The 27,391-nt window shown below is 37.1% G+C and overlaps 1 protein-coding gene across 1 annotated transcript in view; it reads left to right on the top strand.

The window, feature by feature from the left end:
- The window catches only part of LOC120523807 (serine/threonine-protein kinase 24), a 161,806-nt gene that overhangs the window by 112,362 nt on the left and 22,053 nt on the right, over positions 1-27,391 (top strand). The window contains exons 6-8 of the mRNA XM_039745428.1: positions 6,659-6,844; positions 13,613-13,758; positions 15,670-15,793. Of these exons, the coding sequence (XP_039601362.1) occupies positions 6,659-6,844; positions 13,613-13,758; positions 15,670-15,793 (456 nt within the window). The remainder of the gene's footprint in view (positions 1-6,658; positions 6,845-13,612; positions 13,759-15,669; positions 15,794-27,391) is intronic.

Raw genomic sequence — 27,391 nt, 5'->3', positions numbered from 1 at the left:
TGTCTGTGCACTGCGCCAGTTCACGGAGCCGCGGTGTACATGCATCAAAGGTTCCCAGCTGTGCTGTTGCCATCTCGTGCGATGTCCACGGCTGTATTTAGTGTTAGCTAAGACCCAGCACTTAAAAGTTTCTCTCGCAGTTTTGTTGAGTTTGTGTCAAACACCACCCTGACCATCTCATCTTCGTCTGCATAAGCACAGTCCTTCACCCGTGAATATTTAGCGGCAGTGTTTCTATTGGATTGCCGCTGACGGACAGCCTGATATGGGCAGGCACTAAATTACTCCGCCTCCCATGACCATCGAGCAGAAGTCTATTATAGTACAGTGGAACCTCGGTTCACGAACGTCCCGGTTCACGACCAAAAAGCTTGCCAAACTTTTGCCTTGGTTCACAACCACACACTCGGTATACGAACAAGCCAGTTTCCCTTGCCTCCTGAGTGGAGAGAGAGAGAGCGAGCAGGAGCGAGCGAGCACGTGCCTGTTGGGGAGGGGGAGGAGGAGATTGCTGCACGTGTTTGCTCAACAAGCCAATTTCCCTTGCCTCCTGAGCAGAGAGAGAGAGAGCAAGAGCGAGCGAACACGTGCCTGCTGGGGAGGGAGGGGGGTGGTGGAAGAGATTGCTGCACGTGTTTGCCTGCCTATCTGTAGGCTGTAGTGCAAGCGAACCATCCCCCCCACCACAGGCAGCCTGAGAGAGAAAGAGAGCTGCCATGCTTTTTCATTTAAGCAAAGCCGCTCCTTGTTCATTGTTTTCAATAAGACGTGCACTCTCTTTGTGCTCTACAGTATTTTGTGTGCTTTTGCAGTTAACTATGGCTTCTAAGCAAGTGAAGAGTGGTCAGAAGAAAGTTTTGAAGAAAATTGAAATCGAAGTAAAGAAAGTAGTTACAAGAGGTGGAAAAACTGTTTATCAGTTTACTCATTTACCAATCTGAGAACCCTCCTGCTTTCAAGCAGCACAATGTAAACAAAGCCAGACTGCCAGTAATGTGGAGGGTCACAAGAACTTTCTTTTTGGAATGGCTGCATGAGGCTTTCACTCCCAGCAGCTAAACCGCTAAAAGCACCAGAAACCCAAGAAATCACAAGAGAGAAAACACCTGAAGAAAAACACTTCATGCCAGAACTCGTCTCATGCAAGGTTAGTTTTCTTGGTGGTTTTTGTATTACGGATTTTTCAAAAGTTCATTTTTTAGTTCATAATGCGATTTGTTGCAATGTCATTTTTCTCTTTTTTCAAATGTTCACTTTTTTCCTTGTGCTTAAAACTCATGAAAGTGTTTACAAATGGAGTTTTTCATAGCGCGATTAGGTGCAATGTTATTTTTCTCTTTTTTTCAAATGTTAGCTTTTTTCCTTGTGCTTAAAACTCATTAAAAAAATTGTTTACATGGAGGACTTCATCGTGTGATTTGTTGCAATGTTACTTTTTTGGTTGCTTGTGAGTTGGTTTTTAAATGCAGTTCGGATTTGTGCGATGTTTGTTTTCTGCTGTGCTTAACTCATTTTAAAAAAAAAAATAAATAAAATGCTGCGCGAGCACGGGCAGCTGACAGGGAAGGGGTGGGTGGTGTGTGTGTGTGTGTGTGTGTACGCGCACACGTGCTACACAGAGAGAGAGAGAGAGAGAGAGAGAGAGAGAGAGCCAGGCTGCTCCTGTAGCGGAGGGAGGGAGGGGCTTTGGTGGTGTGTGTGCGAGAGAGAGAGAGAGCGAGAGAGAGAGAGAGCGCTCTGCGCGCGAGCCAGCTGGTGTAGCTGATTAGTAAACTAATGTAAAAACATTGAATAACACTTACACAAAATACCCAGGCTCCCTGCTCAGCTCACGCTCTCTCTCTCTGTAGCACACACAACACCCCCCGTCAGCAGCACGTGCTCGCTCTCTCTCTGCGCTCACTCGCGCGCTCTCTCTCTGAACAGAGGGGAACATTTGAACAAATCCAAACTTTAATTTAAAAACCAACCACAAGCAACCAAAAAACATTGCAGGAGTTCATGCTAATAGCCTTACAGCCTGATCGCTGTAAACACTTTTTTTAAAATGAGTTTTAAGCACAGCGGAAAAAAGCGAACATTTGAAATAAGAGAAAAGTAACATTGCAACAAATCACGCTATGAACTGAAAAATTAACTTTAGAAAAATCCGTAATACAAAAACCACCAAAAAAACTAACCTTGCATGAGTCGAGTTCTGGCATGAAGTGAGGAGGAAATGGGTGGAGAGAAAGTTACAGTTTTGAGGGAGAGTCCGGCTCCGCTATGGAGGGATGTTTTCCTTCAGGTGTTTTCTCTGTTGTAGATTTCTTGGCTTTCTGGTGTTTTTAGCTGTTTAGCTGGTGGGAGCGAAAGCCTCTTTCAGCCATTCCAAAAACAAAGTCCTTGTGACCCAACCCTTCGTGTTTGCCCTCCACATTACTGGCAGTCTGGCTTTGTTTACTTTGTGCTGCTTGAAAGCACGAGGGTTCTCAAATTGGTAAATGAGTATACTGGTAAACAGTTTTTCCACCTCTTCCAGCTCTTGAAGCCTCTGCCTGTTTGATGTAAATCCTTTTGCAACATCAGCTGCTTTAATAGATTCTTTCTGCTTTAGAATAGTCGAAATTGTAGATTTTGACTTCTTGTACTCGGCGGCAAGATCAGTAACACAAACGCCACGCTCAAACTTTTCAATAATTTCTTTACTTCGATTTCAGTTTTCTTCAAAACTTTCTTCTCACCACTCTACACTTGCTTAGAAGCCATAGTTAACTGCAAAAGCACACGAAAAACTGTAGAGCACAAAGAGGGCGCAGGTAAAGCACGCACGTCTGACTGAGAACAATGAACAGGGAGCGGCTCTGCTTAAACACAGTAATCGGCGCGTATGAACCGGCCAGGCAGGCACGCACGTGCACGCACCCTCCCCCCTCTCTCTCAGCAGCAGGCAGGCACGTCTGACCGAGAACAATGCAACATGTGCGGAAATCATCGGCGTGCACAAACCGAAAGGGAAACTTTCGTATACCGAGTGTGTGGTCGTGAACCGAGGCAAAAGTTTGGTGAACTTTTTGGTCGTGAACCGAGTTGTATGTAAACCAAGACGTTCGTGAACCGAGTTCCCACTGTATTTACAATTTTTTAAACCCCAGAGGGAAAAGGTTATGAAGAAATGTTTGTTTTATATGCCATAGGAATATTCCCATGTATATTATACTGTATAATAATAAAGAGTTATATGTATTAAATTGACCCAGTTGCACAACTTAATAACTATTTACGTTCAATCTTTTATTCTTAAAATAGTGCATTAATATCTCATAACTGAAAAAAAGAACATGAAAGTGACAGGATGGTTCAGATTATTTGTTGGAGTTTTCACACTTCCAGTTAAAAATATTGAGAAAGGACAGCATAGATCCCTAGGCGTTTTCTAACTACTATAAATTTGAAAAATTAAGTTTATTTGCAGTTAGTTGACACCATACATTGCCAAGTCAGTACAACACAGGAAATTCCAGACCACTATGCAAATCATTTGTCTTTTCTTTAAATGTGGTGCATTTCTGTACAGTGTTGTTTATGCAAAGAATCAAAGTAAGACTTTGCCTCATCTGGGCGTTCATAGAGTTGCACTAATGTGAGTTTCTGGACATCACAGAATCAAGGAGGCTTTTTTTTTTTTTGGAAGGGAAAGTAAAACTATGTAAAACACATTTACTCCAGGTTTTATCAGGAACACTAGAGGTTTAGGTTTCCCAAATATAATATGTACAGTAGCCTGCACTCATTTTTGAATAATGACACCGTCAAACATTAAAGGCTAACTGTGTTATATATAGACCCATAGCATCAGTACAGACTCCATATCATCAGTGCTCAGTTAATGACATTGACACATATTTCCAGTTGCATTGTGTAGTTGATCAGTCTGATCAGGGCAAACAGTTCAGCAAGTGACATTCAAAGATTGGTCCTACATCCAACCAGTGGTGGAAGCTATACCTTTCTTTTTGGTTGAAATTTTTTGTATTCTAGTATTTTGTATGTATTGTATTCTATGATATCTGAGGTATGTTCTTGTATAAAATTTTCATTTGTTGGCAAGTGCGCTTTACTTCAATCACATTGCTTCTAAATACGCAATTGATTTAATTGCTTAAAGTCAGAAATTTACAAACTAATGTTTACAGTAAAACTGGGCAATTGAAACAAACATTTTTATTTGAATAAATATTTTTGCATTTCACAAATTCTTACCCATAATTTCTTAACAGATTATGCATTTCCTTTTTGTTTTATTGTAGGTCAAGTACAGTAAAATCTCTTGTCAGTTACTCACTCAATTAAATGTTAACTGTCAGGGCCAAAAAAATATCTTCCTTTATAATATGCTACGGTGGCTGTCCGTTTGTCTGTCCAGGATTTTAAATCACCTGTTGCTCGCAAACCGTTTGAACTATTGACCTGAAATTTGGTACACATATACTACATGATGTCTACTATCCACTTTTTTATTTTTATTTTATTTTATTGTGGAATCAACTCTCGGCAGCGGCCAGCAGGGTGACAGTGCCCTGCATGTGTACAGGCGCTGTTCTAATCCCTACCACCATTGCTGTCACTTTCCCTACCTCTTCATATCTTAAACCATTCTTGAGGCAGATTGAAGACTTGAGTGCCAGCTTAAGTGAAAAATTAAGGAAAACTTACTATTGCAACACAAACACTGACTTAATCAGTTATAACGCGAGAAGATGCCGACGAAAGAAGGGAAGAAGCAGGCTGCTAGGGTGGAGAAAAGAAGAGCTGCTCAGGAAGCAGCAAGCGCATCAACCTGTGAGCAAATGAATGGTAAACATACAGAGAAAGAGTTTGAAAACAATGAATGCTCAAGTCAAGTGTATTTGTCCGCAGTTACTGGTACAGTAATCCCTTCTCGATCGCGGGGGTTGCGTTCCAGAACCCCCCGCGATAGATGAAAATCCGCGAAGTAGAAACCATATGTCTGTATGGTTATTTTTATAATATTTTAAGCCCTTATAAACTCTCCCACACTGTTAACAATATTAGAGCCCTCTAGAAATGAAATAACACCCTTTAGTCAAAAGTTTAAACTGTGCTCCATGACAAGACAGAGATGACATTTCTTTCTTACAATTAAAAGAATGCAAACATATCTTCCTCATATCTGCCAAACAGATTACACAAACTACCGTTGATTGGCACAGTGCAGTACAGTAATTATTCAGTCCCCATTGCAAATTAGGTCTTTTGGCAAAATTTGTATTGAATGTGGAGAAACCACTTGCAATATTAGTTTTGATCTGTATAAATTGTTCTTGTTTGATTATTTATTGCAAAGAGCTGAAGTTTGTAAATTTTGCCAATAAATCTAATTTGCAATGGGGGTTGAACAATTTTGAGTGCAACTGTGTAACCCCTGTTTGTTGAAATCACACACATCATATAAGTGAACAGTACATTGAAGAATGTAATGCTTCCTCAGGTATACATTTTTGTGTACAGCCAAAGTAATTTTCTAATTCTGGATTTGTTTTACAGCCATAAGCAGAAATAAAATTTAATCACTCGCATTGAAAGCCTTAAAAACCTCAAATACAGTATATAGATGAGTTCTGAAATAAAGGATTCTTGTAAAACTGACAAGTTTTGATTTCATACAAAGGCCTTAGTGTTTGGACAGATTTAGAAAATTGAAAGTACCTTGAGTTTCTAACATTTGACTCATTTATTATTATTAACCAGCTAATGATGCAAATATAAAATCTTAAAATAGCAAATGTCATAAACTTGTGTTTTACTGACAAAGTACACTTAACAGACATGTTATAAAAACATCTTTAAAGAGTTTGTTTAAATGGAAATATCCTGAATGGTCTTGGAGTTGAGTAATTCAGCAAGGTTTTAGCATGGTTTTTACAACTGGATACTTTTCCTGACACCATCCTTCCCCATTTATCCTGGCATATGTAATACTTTTTAATTTTTGTATTTAGTATGTGTTTTAGGCAGTATTTTTCAGTTACTGGACAACAAATGTCAGAATTATAATGTGACATGCTAAGGTAATTCATTTACTTCAGGGTGATATAATTCATTATAAACCCTATGCTGAAATCCCCATTTGTTGTTACATTGTTGGGATCCCCACCTCAGCCACACATAAGTTCAAGCTCTGCATTTTAGTTTGATATTTACGAATGCCAGTACTTGTGTTTTTTTAAAATAACTGGGTAAGTACTTGTTGGGAACAGTATTTTAAAGCTGTTAAAATTTGCATATTTTATATTGTATTACAGAAAAAGGCGCCACATTGTTTACTTCAATAATGGAATTACTTAAATAATATGTCATTGAATGTTTTTCTCTTTTTGCTGTGGTATTGTGTATCACAAAATTTCATTGGTATTGGTATTGAATACAAAATTTCTGGTATTATGATATTACTACTTGTATTTTAAGGTGTATTGTACACTGAGAACGGTCAATTAACTTATGCAGTCATAATTTATCTGTATGTGAATTATGTTTTGAAAACCTATGTGGTCCTATTGTACTTTTCCAAAAATATATTTCAAATATGAATTATTTTTAGACTTTGAGTGTAATAATGCTTTATTTCTGAAATTTAATTACATTCTTTTTTAAATAGGCAGACATCTGGTCTTTAGGTATAACAGCAATTGAACTAGCAAAAGGAGAGCCACCTCACTCTGAATTGCATCCAATGAAGGTTCTGTTCCTGATCCCAAAGAATAACCCACCAACACTGGAAGGAAACTACAGCAAACCACTTAAAGAATTTGTTGAGGCCTGCTTGAACAAAGAACCTAGCTTTGTAAGTTGAGAAGAAAATGTAGTGTGCTTTTTAATGTGCCATTTTCATAGTATTTAGTAAATTGTTTTAGTTTAGGTATTCATATTAAGTATATGGATATATTTTAAAATATATAAAGTTGTATTCTCAACACATGAAATGTGGCCAATGTAGGAGTTATATTAAGTAAAACTAAAAAGAAATAAGTTGAGATTGATCAAATGGATTTGAGCGTTAAGGGTTTTAATCAAGTTAATAAAGAGATATAAGCTTACAAAGATTTGGTATGTAGAGTGAAAGGCATAAAATTACTTGGTGAAAATGAGGCCGTGAAGGGGCAAAGATAATACAAAGCAGTGTTTCTTAAACTTTTTGAGACTGTAAAGTCCTGTACAAAAAAAAATTTTTGATCCATGGACCTCTATGATGATTTAAAAAAAGGACATTTTGCAAAATAATCGGCTATGTGAAAAATATTTAAATCAAGACAATGTATGATATATATTTATAAAAATATGAGATATTAAAAACTTTCAGACATGAAAATGAAAACAATATGCTGGGATTGTATGACAAAAATCATTAATATGTTGTGTACATTTTAAGGTAGCCTTAATGTAGGTTTCATACAGTATTTATCCTATTTTAATTTGTTTTCATTGCAGTGACATTTGAAAATCTACTTTCACATTATTTATATAGAAACAAACTGCAGTAGAATCTTAAATGTTTATTAACTTAGAAGTCCACATTCACTATGATTTTTTTTGGCCTATTGAGAAGTAATTTAGTCTTCAAAAATTTTTAACATAACGTCTGAGGTAGAATTATCCAACGTATCTTTTTCATTTGTAGATCATTCTTTACTTTTTATTAAGCTTCTGGTTGTTTTCAGATGTAAATGGTTGATTACTAATTTTAGTTGGTTAATTTTTTTTCATTCATTTTTCTTTTCTGCTTTATCTATTTGGTCAGTTATGTTTTGAAGTTATCAAAGAAATTATCTTTCCTTTGGTTTGTGTCCAAAATTCATTTTTCTTGTTCGAGCCCACTGTTTTATTAGAACAATAAAATGTTATTTTATGTGTTTCCTGAAATGACAGGTTGAACTTTATCAAAAACTGAAGTATGTCTGCAGGGTAACATAACATAATGTTCCAATCTGTACATCTGAAGAACTGCAAATGATCACAGTTGTTGTTTGATTGGAATATAATCATTTCTACTCTCAGATCTTCACAAAGTCTTTTTAAAAACCTGACTTTGCAAAAGCCACTGAAGTTTTGCATCGAATAGCAATTTAATAAAGAAAGAAATCTAACTTGAGCAGTTGTTTTTTGTATTGGTTAAAAAAAATAATTAGATAATGATCAGTAACTACAGCTGATACATGGCATTATGACTAATGCCTCACGGAATTGCTGTAAAGTTTTGCAGAACCCCAGGATTCCCTGGAACACAATTTAAGAAGCACTAGTACTACTTAATGATAGAAAATGTGTCTCAACATTTGTGGTGACCAATATTGAAGAAAGTGGAGGAAAGATCATTAAGTATCCTAGATAAATTTGATGGAGACATTGCTGATATTTGTGCCTCATGGCTTCATAATGTAGCAATATTCATCAATAAATCTTAAATGAAAGCTGTTTTATTTGAAATTTGTATTTCTTCAGCAGCTGAATATGTTTAATCTTGTTGTAAATTCTCTTGCAACACCTTAAGTACATTTTAGAAATACCAAGATAGCATTTAGCTATTATGAATTGTGAACTCCCCACAATGAAATGATTTTTGTAACTATGTGGTGTGCTTTCAGCAGCCATCAATTTCACATAAACCTTTGAGATTTAGACTCATTGAGTTAACTTTTCTTTTATTTTTGTTTCATGCAGCACTTAATACCACGTTGATTTTAATTGTAAACAATATCAAGTATCTTCAAGTGTTTATTGATTTGTTTAAGCATATGCATAGTTTATTTTCAGACACCTTCAGTTTCAAGACGTGTGTGTGGATGAGAAAAACTTTGGAAGGAAACAGCAACTTGAAATTACAGGCAACTTTAACCATAGGTCATGAACCCTTACAAAATAATAATTAATGGTCCTAATAGTACAACTCAGAAAATTATAAATTAAACGAAACAATAAGAATAAAGTAATGTTTATTTCCAATCTTGCAGCTCTGCTTCCTTGCACTTTGGTTTATGCTATTAAGGTATGACCCACTATGGAGAGACTAGAATTAAAACTCTGAAGTAAAAATTCAAATTTTAAAAATTGTAGGAGAGGAGTGAACCACTAGGGAGAGATTAGAATTAAAGCAACAACTTGGTTAAAGGTTGCATTTATTGGAAGTCTGATATTTTGCATCTCTACAAATTCAACTCAACTGCGTCACCTGAAATGGAGTGTAGTCGAGTCCCTTCCACCAGTTCTTCGATATTTTCAAAAACAGTTTCATCTATATCGGAGTCTAAAAGGGCCGCCAACATTGCACTTTCTTCCGATAAATCTTCAATTCTCTCTCTGAAATATGTAATATTTTCGGCAGAATCCATTTCATCGGCTTCTGGAACAGAAGCATGTCGATGCTTGTGAAACAGGTTCCAGTTATGACCATTACGCATAAAATTTCTAAATGAAACCTACCTAACTTTTGTAAGTAAACTGTAAGGAATGAGCCTTAGTATAGATAAGAGCAGCTCACTACTGAAAACGGCAAATATAGGAGACTGTGGGTATCGAACTGGTGGCCCCTTGATTACAAGTCAGCAAATCTTACCGCTATGCCACAGAAGCTGTTGTCTTTTCCTTGAACCTTTTGTGAAAGTGTTTATTTGATCTTTGGATTTAAGGCTTCATATGTTATACAGTTTATGCCTACATTTTGCCATTTACTACTAAAATATGAAAAAAGTTTCTGTTTTAAAAATGTGTTTGCACAGATTATTGTAGAAACGGAACACACATGAAATGCGTGTGTTCCAAATAACTATCTATTGTTTCCACTCTAAAACTCCACTTCGCTCCCAGATAATGAAGGCATGAACTGGGAGAAGTTAGTGCATGTTCTAAGCCAGTGGGGGGATGGAATAGCCAGCTGCTTGTCTTTATCGGCACATTTATAGGACAAAGGACGCTGGCGGAGAGGTGCGAATGGATTTAAGGTGTGCCGGATCTACAAGTTTTTTCGTAGGCTCTGGTAATTCTAGTGTTAACCAGTAATTCAGTATTCATTACTTGCTCAAAATATGGTGCCAGTTTAAGAAGCACTTTAAGGCTCTGTTTGGGATGTTGCTGTCATTCTTGCTTAAAAGAGTAATATGGTGAGATGTCCTTTTCTACTTTGGGCTGATGACATTATTTTTGAGCTGAAACAGAATTGTTTCAGCATGGATCTGGAAGAGGAATAAATGGTTAAGTTCAGAAATGTCAACTATTGAATATGTATCACCTTTCATTACATGAGAAAATTGGAATGACTGAAACATCCTCTTTCTATCATTTCATTTTTAAGCATTACTAGGGGCAAAGCCCTTGCTCGCTTCGCTCGCCCACCCCCAGTTTCGTTTACCACATATACAATTTAAAGAGATTGTTATTTTCATGGGAATTGTTACATATGCATTATTTTCACTTTTACTTTAAAACTTTTTTGTAAAAACAATACTTGTCCTTTATTTCTGGCCCCGGGCATGGTTAAATCTCTTTCTTGCTGGACGTATAACGCTGCTTATGTTGTGAAGGGGGTCGGCTGAACTCGCACTAAGGAGATACCTTCAGACGGTCTGATTCCGACCAGTTGCTGTCTTTCTGCTGCTGATGAGCTGCGTGTTTCGTTTGTCGCGCTGTGCATCGATCATTTAAAAGCCTGTACAGCAGCTGTCCTTTTACCACTTTGTGTCTCTGCCACTCGCGTTTTGAGGGGGTGGGATGAATGCACGCTGAGGGGAAGCGGTTGGATCATCTGCTGGCTTGTTGCTGCTGATGAGTTGCGTTTTCTGTTTGTCACGCTGTGCATTGATCATTTCAAAGCCTGTACTGTAGATGTCCTTTTGCCACTTTGCGTCTCTGCCACTAATGTTGTGAAGGTAGGGGGGTGGGGGGCCTAAAGGCACGCTAAGGAGAAGCCGTCAGATCATCTGCTGGTGAGCTGCGTGTTCTGCTTGTCACTTGTTGTTGTTTTAAGAGCTGGGAGAACATTAAGTGTGTATGGCAATAGCATTTCAACAACTGCTAGGTTAGATGTCCATGAACTTGTTTTAAACGTTGTCTCGCGTGACGTTAAAGTGTCTCTTGCAGGACGTCAAATTGTCCTCCAAGAAGATCACATCTTGTCTCCCTAGTCTCCATCCCAATATTTTTTTTATAATAGAGAGATATTAAATTTGTGGTGGTAAAGCCAGCCTTTATTTGTTGCAGGATGCAAGTGAAATTAAGTAGTGTAAATATTGTCTTTACATTCTTATTTGTTATCTTCCAACACTACATTTGTTTGCAACTTTTTGATCTTAAAGAAACATTTTACCTGAAATTAAAATTCTCAGTCATTTTTTTAACTTCTGAAATTTCTGTTGGGTAACTGGAATCTTCTTAGATTTAGTTTACTTCAGTTTTGTATTGTCTTAAGTAGTAAGCACAAACTGTTTATAAAGAAGTACTAATTTGAAAGCCATAAATCTCCCCACAGCAGCATTAATGTCAAGTTCTTCAGCATTAATACATTTTCAATTTAAGAGTATGTTTTAAGTGAAGCTGGTATTTCTTTTTATATTACTTTGTTTTTACATAGTTTCATTTAATTGAGGTTCTTGAGATTTATTTTTGATATGGCTAGCAATAGCATAGTAAGCAGTTGAGTCTCCTATCGCCATACCAGACCCACATGCAGTAATACTGTCTTAACAGTTTAATACACAGTACTGATTTCTACAAATACCAAGGTCTGAACCTGTGATATAATAAAATTACAGCAGAGACATCAATAGAAAATTATTTCTGTGTAGCATAGCTTCCTCATGCTTGGACCTTGCATCTTTTCTAGTGCCCACCATAAGTGAAAATGTTATGTTTCTGTCAAAAAAATTGTATTTTTTGGTTTGATTTCATTAAATTGACTGTGTGAGTGAGTGTATGTGTGAATGTGCCATACAGAGAACTATAACCATGTCTAATGTTAAGTTATTTCCTTAAAGCCCTTACTTCTGTAGTAAGCATTGTCTAATTGTAACCCTCTAATGGACAAAATCTAAGTTATATAAATTCCATAATAGGCCAGAATTTGCGCTTGATGTCTTAAAGTTCATGAAAATATTTTAATTCACTATTATTTCAATGTATTTGCCCTATAATGTACATGGAGAGTCCATTGCAAATATTTCAGTTGGAAAAACATCATAATTAAAGTGGATCAGATCAGAATTTGAGTCAAATATTAGCATCACTATATGTTTACGTAACCAGCAAACAGAGCGCATAGTCCTTTTATGAAATTGTACCTTTTACCTGTTTTCACTTACTGACTCTCACAATGCTCTCATTGCATTTGAAACACATGCATGCTCCTGTCACATTTTGTCATGTGATATTTTCCTTAGTCATAACTTCATGGTGTAGTATATTCTTTTGTCTTCGTATTTTCATGATTTACACAAAATATATACTGCTTCTGTGCATTGCTCACTGTGCCCATCCCATCCTTGCACCACAGCCAAGAATTCAATTTGCAACTCAGAAAAGAGAGCTATGCAGATTTGCCTACCCAGTTGGCTTCCTTCTGTAAAATTTTGAAACCCATTTAAAACAAAGGAAGACAGAGGGAAATTATGCAGCCTCAGTCCTGAGAAAAGAACACCTACTGATCTAATGAAAAAAATTGATTTGCAACCTATACTCTCTCCTTAAAATTTACTTTGGATGAATGTATTTATGATTGATGACCTTGATGGCAATGGGGTCAGAAGACGAAAAGCTATTGATTACAAAGTTTAGCAGTCTGGCATGCATCTAAGAAATAGATTTAGAATTATCCATCTACAGGATTAAGAGGGCCCTGGTCATTAGACCTGCACCATGGAAAGGGTTTAAGCTTTTAAAATTTTTACAGGTTTTCAGACTGATGTTAGTAATTGTGCACTATCTACTTGTAAGGTGTGCCAGAAAACAAATGTAATAGTCACAGAATTTTTTCCAGAATGAGGCAAGTTCATTGCTTATAGATTATTTTTCCTAGAAGATGTATTCTCTCTGACTGATCCAGCATTGGATATGCAAGAATTAACTCTGTGTCATAGTAATATGAAACATAGAGTTATGCTATATATGTTACATCACCTAAAGCTTACCAGGTTTTGATATTACACCGTTACCTTAAATACATATAGGTAGATAGCAATATTTTGAACTGTGTGGCTGAACTGAGACTAGCCATGATGAGGTGAATATTTATTAAAGTAGATTTGATGATTTGTTAAATTCACCTAAGCATTGTCTCCATCGTAACTTAAAATTTTACAATACTAATAACAATATAATTAGTATACTGTATACTGTAGGCCATATGTCTAGTAAGATAGTTATATACAAGCATCTTTAAAAGAAAATGCTGTTTTTCACACAAAGAATTGTTCATTTTGGATGGTTATTTTGTTAGTTTTTAATTTTATACCTTAAAAGTATTGATTACTATAACACTAAATCTAACGCTTAACAATACTTAAAATTACTTGACTTTATTTAATAAAGATATATAGTAACTTTTTGTAACATGCATTTGACCCCTTAGAGACCAACAGCAAAAGAGCTCTTGAAGCACAAATTTATTGTACGACATGCCAAGAAAACATCATACTTAACAGAGCTCATAGACAGATACAAAAGATGGAAGGCAGAGCAGACCCATGATGAGTCAAGTTCAGAGGAATCAGATTCGTAAGTAAAAGTTAAGGTGCTTTATTTGTTGTTTAGCAACTTGGATAAGTAATTCTGTCAGATTTGTTTTGTGTTCATTATTTTTAAAGCAGAATCACATACTATATACTTTTGTTGTTTTAGTTGTTTGTCATCATCCTTCTAAACTTAGTATAGTGTGTGTATATATTGTATGTGTGCATATGGGTCATATTGGTCAAGTTTTTCTGACTCTGTAATTTGCTGTATATTATTATTATTTATTTAGCAGATGCCTCTGTCCAAGAGACTTACAAAGCAAGTTAAAATACATGCAGATTAAAGGTGTGAGCATCAAAGCAACAGGGACAATTATAAAAAAGCAAGCAAGCACAAGGGAATAGAAATAAAACACAATTATACCTACAACTAGACTTAAGACAAAAACTTTAGTATCCTAAACTCTTTATCAGTACAACAGCAGCAAACCTGTAGGCGAGAAGCTAAACAGACCAAAATGTTTATGAAAAGATCTATTTTTTCAAAACATGCTCAAAAACACATATTTTATCATCAGCTGTTATATACCATTATTACTGTGTAGTGTTATCCAATAGCCTTTTGACAAATTAAATACAAATTAGAATGCCCTGCTCTTCAAGAAACTACAGACATCAGTGCTCAGTAACATTTCATGTTACCATGACATGCATTGTGGAAGTCCAAAAGAAGAAATGTTGTTTTCTAGAATGCATATTAGGAAAAATTGAGCTAAAGGGTACTTTATAGCAAAAGTAATAACACAAAAGTACTACCACATACATGAATACACATTTTGAACTATTAGTTAAAAATCTGCAAAATTTCATTGATATGTGTTATCAGACAACCTCCATATTAATTAATGTGTGATCATATCACCTTTAAAAGGCCTTAATTCAAAACTTGGGTTATGGCAAGACAAATATCACACTTGGCCAGATTTTGTTGAACTCCAAGCCTTGAATGTCACCAAATGTAATGTTGGCATACTGCAGGCATGTCGTGTACTCATTCCAGAATGGGATGGTTTTTGCTGCTCCACTGTGTCTCATCTCCAGGCAATTTTTCAACAAACTGGCAGTTGACATGACCGTTCAAGTGAGGGTGTAGTTATCCCTTAGGTGACTACATCAGAGCTGGATCTGGCTAGTCTATCAGAGAGATGGTTTTAGATCTACTACCTGTACTGCTGCTAAAACTTCGGACAAGCACAATGTCTTCATTAGTTGAAAGAACAATTAAAACCAGACTCCATGCTGCCCGCCTTAGCGCACGGCAACCTGTCATAGATCCTTTGTTCACACCCCTTGTGTGGAAGCAAAATAATGGTGTATGTTTTCATTCACCTTAAAGGCATTACAAATGCTCTCTAGGTACCTCCTTTGAGAAGTGCACAAGGCACAGCCCACTGGGATAATACTAAGAGGCAAATCAAAAATATGTTGGAGCACTTATGTTTCAGGACTGTCCTAAGAGCATCTGGGCATTTCCTAGGAGAAGCTGGGTGAATTTAGTGGGCTGTGGTGGTCTGATCAGTACAGAATGATGGTGAGATAATAGAAAGTGTATATTCCATTGTTGTAACAGGATATTGCTGTGTGTAGAAAAATGTTGCTAACTGTACTGAGTATGATATCTGTAGTTTCAATTACATTATTTACACTAGATTAGTAGTTAATAGAAATACACTTTTATTCCACCAAAACAGTTAAAATACATTTTCCTAAATTTAAATATTTTCAAGTAAATGAAGTTCTTAATATTAAAATATTAAGCAAACTTTTTACACTTGTTTCAAACATTACAGTCTTATTTTTAAATATGTTCATTAGTATGGAAAGAATGAAAAATTAACTTTACAAAGAATTCACATTGCAAATTTATAACATTAGCTTTCTTTTTATTTTTCAGAGAGCAAGATGGACAAGCATCTGGTGGTAATGATCCTGGAGACTGGATTTTTACAATCAGAGAAAAGGATCCCAAAAAACTACAGAATGGTGCTGCACAACCAGAGGAATTAGAAAGAAATAAGGTGATAATTTAATTTAAGATATATATGGAAGCAAAGGTTTGTGATACTGTACATATTGCATATTTGTAGTTGGAAGTCCACGAAGGAAGAGAAGGAATCAAGTATCATAAAGTAGTTTTTATTCCTGAGCTTTCAGCTCCTGCCAGAAGCCGTCAGCAGAGGATAATGATTAGACATACAAGAATCAAAGGTAATATATAGCAAAAATTTAGGTGAAATTGTACCAGGTTTTTGGTAATGATGTGGGGTTAGGAGGGTGTTGGTCGTAAAGTTTTATTTATTATGACGGTGTTCTGCATCTTAAGCTTGCATATGCTAGATTCATATCCAAATGTCTGTTAATGGCGTTTTTGTTTGATAGCCAAAATTCAGCCGGCTCTATGGCACTTTTAGTACTGGCCTTAAATCTTACTTGTACATTGTCCTAGTTAAATGTATGTCCGGTTGAATTTGTGTGTGTATAAATCAGTTATAGTGAGTCCTTCCTTCTGAAGGTGTTTTGATGCTCCTGTATACACGTTGCGATTCTTTTTGACGTTTTTCCTATGTATACCGCTGGGCAAGATCTGCATAGAGTGCTATAAACTGCGTTTCGTGTCTCTACTGCCGATTTCTTGTTTTTGGCATTAAAAAGAACAGTGCGCACAGATTGTTCGTAGGTTTGTGTGCTATTCTGATGCCTGATTTGGACAGGATACGTGCTGCTCCTTCTGACACTCCGTGATGATAAGGAAGTGTGTGCCAGTGGTCAGCCTAATAGGTGGACCAACTTACAAAAAGACTTTTTCAGGTGCTCAAACATTTAACTTATGACTTGGGATATTCTGTCAACAGTGGTAAGTTGACATTTCAAAGCCTGATAACGTATCAATTGCTGAGGACGAGGTCATGATCTCATTTGATGTCATATCACTATATACTATGATCCCGATCCATCTGGCCACAGAAACACTACTAATGAGACTGAATAATGACCCCACCATATAGACAAGAACTAAGCTGTCCATTGAAGGCATAATGCACCTAATATCACTTTGCCAGAAAACTCACTTTCATTTCAATGGAAAATACTACATTCAATAAGAAGGCATGCCAATGGGATTGCCATTATCAGGACTTCTGGCATAACTGGCAATGCAGCGATTCGAAAACGTGGCTCAGTTCACACCCAGATTTTGGATATGCTACGTAAACGACACATTTGTCATATTAAAAAACGACCAGCTAAACGATTTCTACAACCACATCAACATAATATTCCCTGCAAACCAATTCACCATGGAAAAAGAAACAAACCGACATATCAATTTCCTGGACATCTCCATTGAAAGAAGTAACGACTCCACCCTGATTATAAGTGTCTACCGTAAGGAATGCTATTCAGACAACATATTACACTTCGCCAGCAATCACCCAGCATCTCATACATGGAGCAGTATTAAGACTTTATGCAGAAGAATTCACACCCATTGTAATAGGAAGGAGACAGAAACGAACGAAAGACGCCATCTTTTCACTTCAAATGGCTACCCAAAGACTTTGATTAAGCAATGCCTACATAGGTGACGCCAGAGAACCCAGCAAACAGTCGACTCCAATCTAACCACCCCTCCCACCTGGCACACACTTCGTTATCATCACGGAGTGCCAGAAGGAGCAGCACGTATCCTGTTCAAATCAGGCATCAGAATAGCACACAAACTTACAAACAATCTGCGCACTTTCCTTTTTAATGCCAAAAACAGGAAATCAGCAGCAGAGACACGAAACGCAGTTTATAGCATTCCATGCAGTTCTTGCCCAGTGGTATACATAGGGCAAATGTCAAAAAGAATCGCAACACATATACAGGAGCATCAAAACACCTTCAGAAGGAAGGACATACATTTAACTGGGACAATGTACAAGTAAGATTTAAGGCCAGTACTAAAAGTTCCAGAGAGGTGGCTGAATCATGGCTATCAAACGAAAACGCCATTAACAGACATTTGGACATGAACCCAGCATATGAAACTTAAGAAGCAGAACAGCCTCATAATAAATAAAACTTTACGACCAACACCCTCCTAACCCCACCTCATTACTCCCTCTAAACGGAGCTGTGTTAAAACTCTATTCAGAAGAGTCCACACCCATTGTAATACGAAGGAGACAAAAATGAATGAAAGACGCTATTCCGTCTTTTCACTTCAAACGGATACCCAAAAACATTAATTAATCGAAGCTTACACAGAAGACGCCAAAAAACTCAGCAAACAATTGTCTTGAATTAGAACCCCCTTATCACCACAAGGTGTCCGAAGGTGCAGCACAAATCCTGGCCAAGTCAGGCATCAGAATAGCACGCAGACCCATGAGCAATCTACGCATGGTCCTCTTTAATGCTAAAAACAAGAAATCGACAACAGAAACGCGAATCACAGTTTACAGCATTCCATGCAGTTCTTGCTCAGTGGTATACATAGGACATACATCAAAAAGAATCGCAACACGTATACAGGAACATCGCAACGCCGTCAGAAGAAAGGACTCACGATCGCTGATCTATACACATACTAAATCAACAGGACATACATTTAACTGGAACAATGTACAAGTAAAATTTAAAGCCAGTACTAAAAGTCCCAGAGAGCTGGCTGAATCTTGATTATCAAATGAGAATGCCATCAACAGACACTTGGACATAAATCCAGCATATGCAAACTTAAGAAGAACATGTTCATAATAAACAAAACTTTACACCCAATAAATCCCACCCCAGGATCACACTGACTTAGCCACACAACACGTGATTTTTTTCCTATATATTGCCTTTGATTCTTGTAAGTCTAAGCATTATTCTCTGATGAAGGCCTCTGGCAGGGGTTGAAAGCTCAGAAATAAAAACTACTTTACTGTATGAAACGTGATACATTTTTTCTCCCTTTGTGGATCTCCAGCTGCAAAAAAAAAAAAAAATAAATATATATATATATATAGTTTTTTTTTCCACAAACCTGTTTAATCCAAGTTAGGAGTATTGGGTACCAGATCTTATCCTGACAACATTAGGTTAAGGCAGGCATGTCAAACTCACTACCATTGGTGGGCCGCTTCAACTGCCATACGTGTGTCAGCAGGCCGCACTGTAACAAATACTATTATACAAAGTTACTGTAGCTTTCTTTCCAATACTGAAAACTTTAAAAAATGTAACACTTAAAGTTTAAAGAAAAGCAATTTATTTCCATACAATCTCCATACAGCAGCATACAATTAGAGTCTTAGCCTCTTAGCTAAGTCCTTATATTATTATATTATATATTCATTGCTTATATAGGAGTCTTACAGTGTGAGATTTATTTCTTTTGTCCCGACACCTGGCATCTCTTGTTAGTAACCAGTTTGTCAATATCAGGCTTGAAATCTTGTGCAGCTGTAACTTTTATGAGGGATGAAAGGTGCTCGACAGCAAGTCTTGAGCGACGTGGGGTTTTGGTAGCTTTCATTAATGAAAACAATTGCTCACAAAGGTAAGTGCTTCCAAACATAGACAGTACTCTCGATGCCAACTTATGGATCTGCACATACAAGGCTGGCAGGTAAGCATACAAGCCTGGCACACTAACTTTGTTGTATTTTGCCTTCAGAATAGAATCTGAATTCTCAACGTTGTAAGAGTATGGTGACATAAACAGCACAAAACGCTCACTGAATTCATGCTCAGTAATACATGTTGGAAAACAAATCCTCCAAAAATCAAATTTTACTTTACTAAGTTTACTTCAAAGTTAATATTGTAAAATAAGCTGATATGCAAAAAGCCCCCTGACCTACACTAATTATACTAACTCTAAATCACAAAAATCTGTTAATAAACAACTCGCCAACTTCTCGCGTCCACTTCAGATCTTCAGCTGTAGTCTGCACTAACTGTTCGTTACAATACTAGCACAAAATTACATAAAACTAGAGCAAACAAACGTGAAAATATGCAAGCTATTACTATTCGTGATGGCTAGTTCTACCCAGTGGCCAGTCTCAGCATCGCAGCCAGTAGTGTAGCCCAGTGGTCTGCAACCTTTTTGGCACCAAGGACTGCTTTACTAAAAGCAAATTTTTCCAGGGACAGGTGGGTTGTTGGAGGTTGGAGTTTGTGGGGTGATTATGGGTGGGTTCGTAGGGCAGTTTTTTACACAATTGACATTACATTTCTATTATTATTAAGTTATAATATAGTAATAGAAATTATACAGCTTACCATAATGTAGAATCAGTGAGAGCCCAGAGCTTGTTTTCCTGCAACCAGACGATCCTATCTGGGGAGGATGGAAGACAGTGACACGCGAAGTGTGTTGCTTATGTTCAGTCTACTCCGTAATCTCGTTTTGGTTGCTGTCACTGCAGAAAACATGCATCAGAAAGATAGGATGTTGAAAATGGAAGCAACTTCAATAGCTTCTTTTGCGTTAGTTTAATCTTCTCCTATCTACAAGGTATGCTGATGAGAATTTTCTCAGCATTTCCTTGCGCTAATACACTTTCAGGGTGCGAATGATGCCCAAATCCAATGGCTGAAGCACTGCCGTGCAGTTGGGTGGGAGGAATTCAACGTAAATATTATCTAAATGCAGAAGCATGTTGTGGTCAGCACAGTTATCCTTTTCTTCTTCTTCTTCATATTGTGAGGTTTTTGAACTCTTTTGGGATCTGGGATTCCCCCCACCCAACGGGAAGGACACGCTGAAGTGTGTCCCAAAGCGCTTTTGCCACGTGTGAGATTGTTTGTCCGGGTTCCAACAGAGTTTAAAAACCTCATATTTTCTTGAATGAGTGCCGCATTAATAGGAATGTTTCTTGAACAAGCATCACTGCAACCATATAAAAACGGCTTTTTCAGTGTCTTCAAATGCAGCAGTTTGCATACGTTTGCAACCCGAGATTTTTCTTCTTTTTTGCATATAGCAAGTATTTCGTTTCTATAGAAGGGTGACAATGAGTTAAATTCCAATGGATGTTTTTCAAATGTTGACGAGCAATAAGGAAAAGGTATCGGTTAGAAAAGGTATCACTTAAAACCACACAAAACAAAAACAGCAAAAAAACAGTACGAGGAATGTTCGAAGAAAGAATATTTTTTACAATGTTTCTGTTTGGGGATCGTTGTGCCGATGTTCACAACTGAGCTGTGACCACAGAACTAACTGTTCTGTGGATGATTCATTCAAGCATTTCAAGGTCACTTCGTTGTAATGAAAATATCTGCTGCTGAATGTACTTAGTACTGTAGTAACGAGATTTCTGTGGACTCGTGTCATATGGGGAAACTGTCAGAAACATAAAAATACTTTGTTGTAATACTCTCTCACCGCGGTATCTCCTCTCTCGCTGCTGCAAAGCCCCGCCCGCCTAGCGTTCTGAAAAGTGTCCTCAGTGAAGGGGGCAGCCTTTTTGCTGTAGCCCTTCACTGAGTGAGTCTCCGTTGCTGGCAGTTCTCTCACGGCTCGGTATTGGGCCGAGACCACAGCCTAGCACTTCAGCTGCGACTTCGCGGCTGCAACTATACTAGCAGATGACGTTTCTGGTACCATAATGCCATGGGAAAACGTGCTTTTGTCAGAAGTAAGAAAAGTCAATAAGTAACGCCGAAGATGCAGAATGATTCAATCACAGCCGATACTAATCATTTTGTTCAAGTTTAGCGCTAACTAGGATCTGTTATGCGGTCCGCACAGATTTCTGTTGCGGGCCGCGTGTTTGACATGCCTGGGTTAAGGCAAGAACCAACTCTAGGCCAAACACCAGTTCAGGAGACACACACACTTCTTATGGTTTAGGATTAAAAACAGAGTACCCAAAACCAGACTTGCATATTTGCAGGGAACTCCACAAAGACAGCAAGGGAAGGGTGGTTTTTTAACCTAGGGTGTTGGGTCCATGAGACAACAGCCTTAATTTTAGCCACTTTGCCACCTATCATTCCTGTTCTGTATGAATGAAATTCCCCTAGGTTTTAGATAGCAGTGCTAGAACAGGTAGTTTATTAACACTGATATGCATACATAGAGTGCAGTAGGCTTTTTCAATTTCCTTGAACCTCTCATAATGCCAGAACAGACTAAAGGGAAGCACTATTATTGTTACTGAAATTCTAGTAGCTGCACGGTTTGTTAAAATAAAATCTGGAACAAAGAAAAATGTTTTATTTATTTAGTGTGTATGCAGAAGTGCGCAAGTCTTCTGTGTTATCCTGTTTGTCTTCAAATGAGCTACACATCATTTTAGAATTGTATTTTCCCTAACTCATCATTCCTAGCCTCCAGTGTTATTTTTTATTATGTAAAATGGAGCAACTTTTTTCAAGTTACATTTTTGTTTTCTTTACAGCATTAAGCCAGGTAATTTACATCCCAAGCTTCAGAGAAGAAAAACTATAAAATTAATGGTGAAAATTTTATAAAACCATTAAATGAAACTGTACCACATGAATGCTATAGTTTTCAGACTATCTTTGGTTCCGTGTATTGGGGTTTCAAATTCAGCATCAGTGCAAATAAATGTACTTTATTTGCACCAATTTAATGCTGAATTTACCATTTGAAAATGCAACATTGTTTGTTCTTTCCTTAGACTTAAAAACTGATTTCTATGATAGGCTACTGGACCCAGACAAAGTTTTGTTCATATATTTTAATGAGACATATTTTCTTTTAAACAAATGCTTAACAGAACTTTTAAAGCCAAAAGAGTGAAAAAAATCACATTTCCCCACCTAGAGGGTGATCTTAGATTGTGAAAGCAAAGATCTATTACAGTGCATTGGATCTAGAGCAGAAGCTGTTAGCCCTCATCACATTATTTTAAGTAAGGGAATTAATATGTCCAGCATTACAAGAAAACAAGCAGAATTTGCCATGGACAACATAGGGCTAGTGGTGGACAGTGACCATTCAAGATGTGTCTATGGTAAAGTGAGGTCCACGGTTGGCTGGCATAGTTTTAAATAATCGACAGACTCGTGTCTTTAGGTAAGGGCGTGGTAGTCTGGTTAGAGCGGTTTCCATGCGTGATGCGGGAGTGGACAACCCTGCACTTATTGGACAGGATCACCCATAACCCTAATTGGCACCGGGAGCTGCTAATTGCCACAACTGTAAGGTATGCACACTTTAAGCCAAACAAGACTGTGCTGTGTAAGTAGCTGCTAAATAAAAGACTTACCCCAGAGTAGTGCTGTCTGTTATATTAAAGCAGAGAATATACTGTATTTCTTGTCTAATTATTTCATTACTTAAAAGTTTACTGGATGTGTTACATCTGTCTACTCAGCTTTTGTTCTGTTTTGAGCATTCCAATACAGTCTTGTGGTATTTTCAGTTCCTCATCTAGCACCTGCTGTATTTTTACATTACTTTCCAGTATTTTTTTATTTTTGGTTATTTCAGTTTTGTTGTAATTAATGAAATGGGTATATGTGGGCTTCTTTATAGCTTAAGGCCATTTTCCTGTCAGAATTTACAAAAATGAAGTGTTGCTTAGTTTCTGCACTTTCTTTAAGAGCACTTGTGGAACACTAAAATTCAGTAATTTAATTTCTAAACCACCTAAAAACGTTGTATACCTAGTTGCCTGTTAAGCGAATAAAAGAAAAAGAAGAGAGAAAGACTAGCAGTAACTAAACTTCTTTGTTTCAACCTATTATAGGTGCATGGTATAAACAAGTATTAATAGCAGTTCTGTAACATTGTAGACCAAACATGATACACGTTGCTTAGGTTATCCACCTTCCCACTTATTTTTGACAAGTAATGGTCATTGTTGCCTATGTTTTTACTTTACTGAGTTTATTTATTCCCTTTATGCATGACCATGTAACCATATCCTCAATGGGAGGTGTATGATTCTTCTTCCTTTACTTGCTACAAAGAAAGAATACCACCTAAGCTGTGACAGTGGTCCACTAGCAAAATGTTTATCAGCATGGTGAATCATGCTGTGTTTTACTTGTATAACCTAACTACCTGACAAATGTATTAAAGATGAGATCCTGTATTATGAAAAGTAATACAAACCGGATTCCAAAAAAGTTGGGACACTATACAAATCGTGAATAAAAACTGAATGCAATGATGTGGAGGTGCCAACTTCTAATATTTTATTCAGAATAGAACATAAATCACGGAACAAAAGTTTAAACTGAGAAAATGTATCATTTTAAGGGAAAAATATGTTGATTCAGAATTTCATGGTGTCAACAAATCCCAAAAAAGTTGGGACAAGGCCATTTTCACCACTGTGTGGCATCTCCCCTTCTTCTTACAACACTCAACAGACGTCTGGGGACCGAGGAGACCAGTTTCTCAAGTTTAGAAATAGGAATGCTCTCCCATTCTTGTCTAATACAGGCCTCTAACTATTCAATCGTCTTGGGCCTTCTTTGTCGCACCTTCCTCTTTATGATGCGCCAAATGTTCTCTATAGGTGAAAGATCTGGACTGCAGACTGGCCATTTCAGTACCCGGATCCTTCTCCTACGCAGCCATGATGTTGTGATTGATGCAGAATGTGGTCTGGCATTATCTTGTTGAAAAATGCAGGGTCTTCCCTGAAAGAGATGATGTCTGGATGGGAGCATATGTTGTTCTAGAACCTGAATATATTTTTCTGCATTGATGGTGCCTTTCCAGACATGCAAGCTGCCCATGCCACATGCACTCATGCAACCCCATACCATCAGAGATGCAGGCTTCTGAACTGAGCGTTGATAACAACTTGGGTTGTCCTTGTCCTCTTTGGTCCGGATGACATGGCGTCCCAGATTTCCAAAAAGAACTTTGAATCGTGACTCGTCTGACCACAGAACAGTCTTCCATTTTGCCACACTCCATTTTAAATGATCCCTGGCCCAGTGACAACGCCTGAGCTTGTGGATCTTGCTTAGAAATGGCTTCTTCTTTGCACTGTAGAGTTTCAGCTGGCAACTGCGGATGGCACAGTGGATTGTGTTCATTGACAATGGTTTCTGGAAGTATTCCTGAGCCCATTCTGTGATTTCCTTTACAGTAGCATTCCTGTTTGTGGTGCAGTGTCATTTAAGGGCCGGGAGATCACGGGCATCCAGTATGGTTTTACAGCCTTGACCCTTACGCACAGAGATTGTTCCAGATTCTCTGAATCTTCGGATGATGTTATGCACAGTTGATGATGATAGATGCAAAGTCTTTGCAATTTTTCGCTGGGTAACACCTTTCTGATATTGCTCCACTATCTTTCTGTGCAACATTGTGGGAATTGGTGATCCTCTACCCATCTTGGCTTCTGAGAGACACTGCCACTCTGAGAAGCTCTTTTTATACCCAATCATGTTGCCAATTGACCTAATTAGTGTTTATTAGTCTTCCAGCTCTTCGTTATGCTCAAATTTACTTTTTCCAGCCTCTTATTGCTACTTGTCCCAACTTTTTTGGGATTTGAATCAACATATTTTTCCTTTAAAATGATACATTTACTTGGATTAAACGTTTGATCTGTCATCTACATTCTATTACAAATAAAATATTGACATTTGCCATCTCCACATCATTGCATTCAGTTTTTATTCACAATGTGTTTAGTGTCCCAACTTTTTTGGAATCCGGTTTGTAGATTAAAGAATTGTCTTTTTAGTTTTTGTAGTCGGCATAATTTATTTACCCATATGAATATATCTGAATGAGTGCATCCTTACCCCTGACTACTCTTAAGGTATTTTTTTCAATTTTCTTTCATCTAACATGTTGTTAAAAGTTTATTGGTTAAGAGTAAGACCACATCAAAAGTAATACCAGAAACATCCCTGACTAAAAATAGGAATCATATTTTACTTATTATCCTAGATCTTTTTGAAGAACTAACTGAACTGATAACAATCGTGCATTTGCCATCCTATTACCCAGATTTTCATAAAGTACTCCTTAAAAAACAGAAAACCTACAGACTGCTCCTGCACAAACACTGAAAGCAACAGGCAGTGGTGTAAGTAGGAGCTGTCAGAAATGGGTTCTTGCAGGGCTCACTTTTAGGGCCAGTATTTTCACACTAACAAAAGCAATACTAACGTTGTCTAAATGTGTAAATGATCCTAAGGGAGATGATTTAATAGGTAACTTGCAATCCATCACATGTTTTCTAGGATGTGTTAAAAACTGGTTATTTTTAATAGATCCACTGGTGCTGCACGCAGTAAATTAAAATATCAAGTATTAGTTTCTACTCTAAAGTGCATGTATGGTAAATTATGGACATTGTAAGGAGCCAATTTCAAAACACCCTGGCTGCCTGGGACCAATTGGTTTCTTAACACATTTCAGTGTAGATTTTAATTATAATTATTCAATTATACAAATTAGCATTTGACCGGAAAATACAGATGTGATATGTTTGGGGAAAAAATTTTGTGCAGCTGATTTTTCAGTTTCGGATTTGAAGCAGACTGCATTTATTGATTTATAATTATTCACATTCTTCCTCCTCTCTAAAATTTTGACCAGGACAGTTACTACACAAAGGATCATTTTTATATAAATAGAAGGATTTAAAAGAAATAACTGTATAATTTTTCTCATTGAAGATGAAACAATAATGTCTGAACAATAAGGGTTTGGATCTGAAAAGTGTACCAATTCAAAAAGACTGCTTACTGAAATGATTTAAAGTGAATCTCTGTAGAGCAGTGTTTGGAGTAAAATATTGTACAAGTAAGGATGGGTAACGCTTAATCAGGGTAATGCTGTTTTAGTGTTTGTACTATAGTAAGCATGTCAAGTTGATTGAATGAAGTGGTACTGGACTCATTTCTGGTCTTCAGACTGTAAAGTGAGATTGAAGGAGTTTATTGGGTAATGTTAGCAGGAGACAAAATAAAAGTATTCAAAAATTAATAAGCAAACAGTTACAATTATTTAATAAAATTTATTTCAACAAAATTAAGATTATGAAATATTTTACCCTTTGGGTTAATTAAAAATAAGTTAGTAAAATTCTGCTTTTCAAGTCTAAATAGCTTAACTACTTTTTAGGTACTGACTTTGGATAGTTTTTAGTTCCACTTTGTCAGTATATTTAGATTGTAAATCAAAAATTAAGTGTGTAGTTTTGAAATGATACAGTCTAATACTGGAAATAGGCAAAAAGCATTTTTCCTTTTTATTTACTGAAATGTATTTCTAACATAAAATATGCAAGCAGGAAAAATTCATGCACAGGACGCCGTTTGATCGCAGGGTGAATACATAAGGGAAAGTTCAACTTCACCAATGCACCTGTCCAGCTTGTCTTTGGTCTCTGGAAGAAAACCAGTGCACCTGGAGGAAACCCACAAATTCCACACAGGGAGGACCTGGGATGTGAAATCCTGGCCTCCCCCTTTGAGAGACAGCAGTGCTACCACTGCGCCACCCTCATTGAAATAGCCCAAAAGAAAACAATTTCAGGGTAGGATTTTTTTTATTTAGAAATTTTTTTTATTTTGCAATATATAGAGAAAACAAGTGTGAATATAATTGTTCACTGAAGTGGATTTGCAAAGGCCAGTAATGATTAATGATTGTCTTTAGTTTTCCCCAGTAGTGTCTGACATAG

Source organism: Polypterus senegalus, chromosome 2, assembly GCF_016835505.1.
Source record: "Polypterus senegalus isolate Bchr_013 chromosome 2, ASM1683550v1, whole genome shotgun sequence".
NCBI classification, from domain to species: Eukaryota; Metazoa; Chordata; class Cladistia; order Polypteriformes; family Polypteridae; genus Polypterus; species Polypterus senegalus.
Note: the sequence above shows the minus strand (reverse complement) of the source record. Positions and strands in the feature narration are given on the sequence as shown.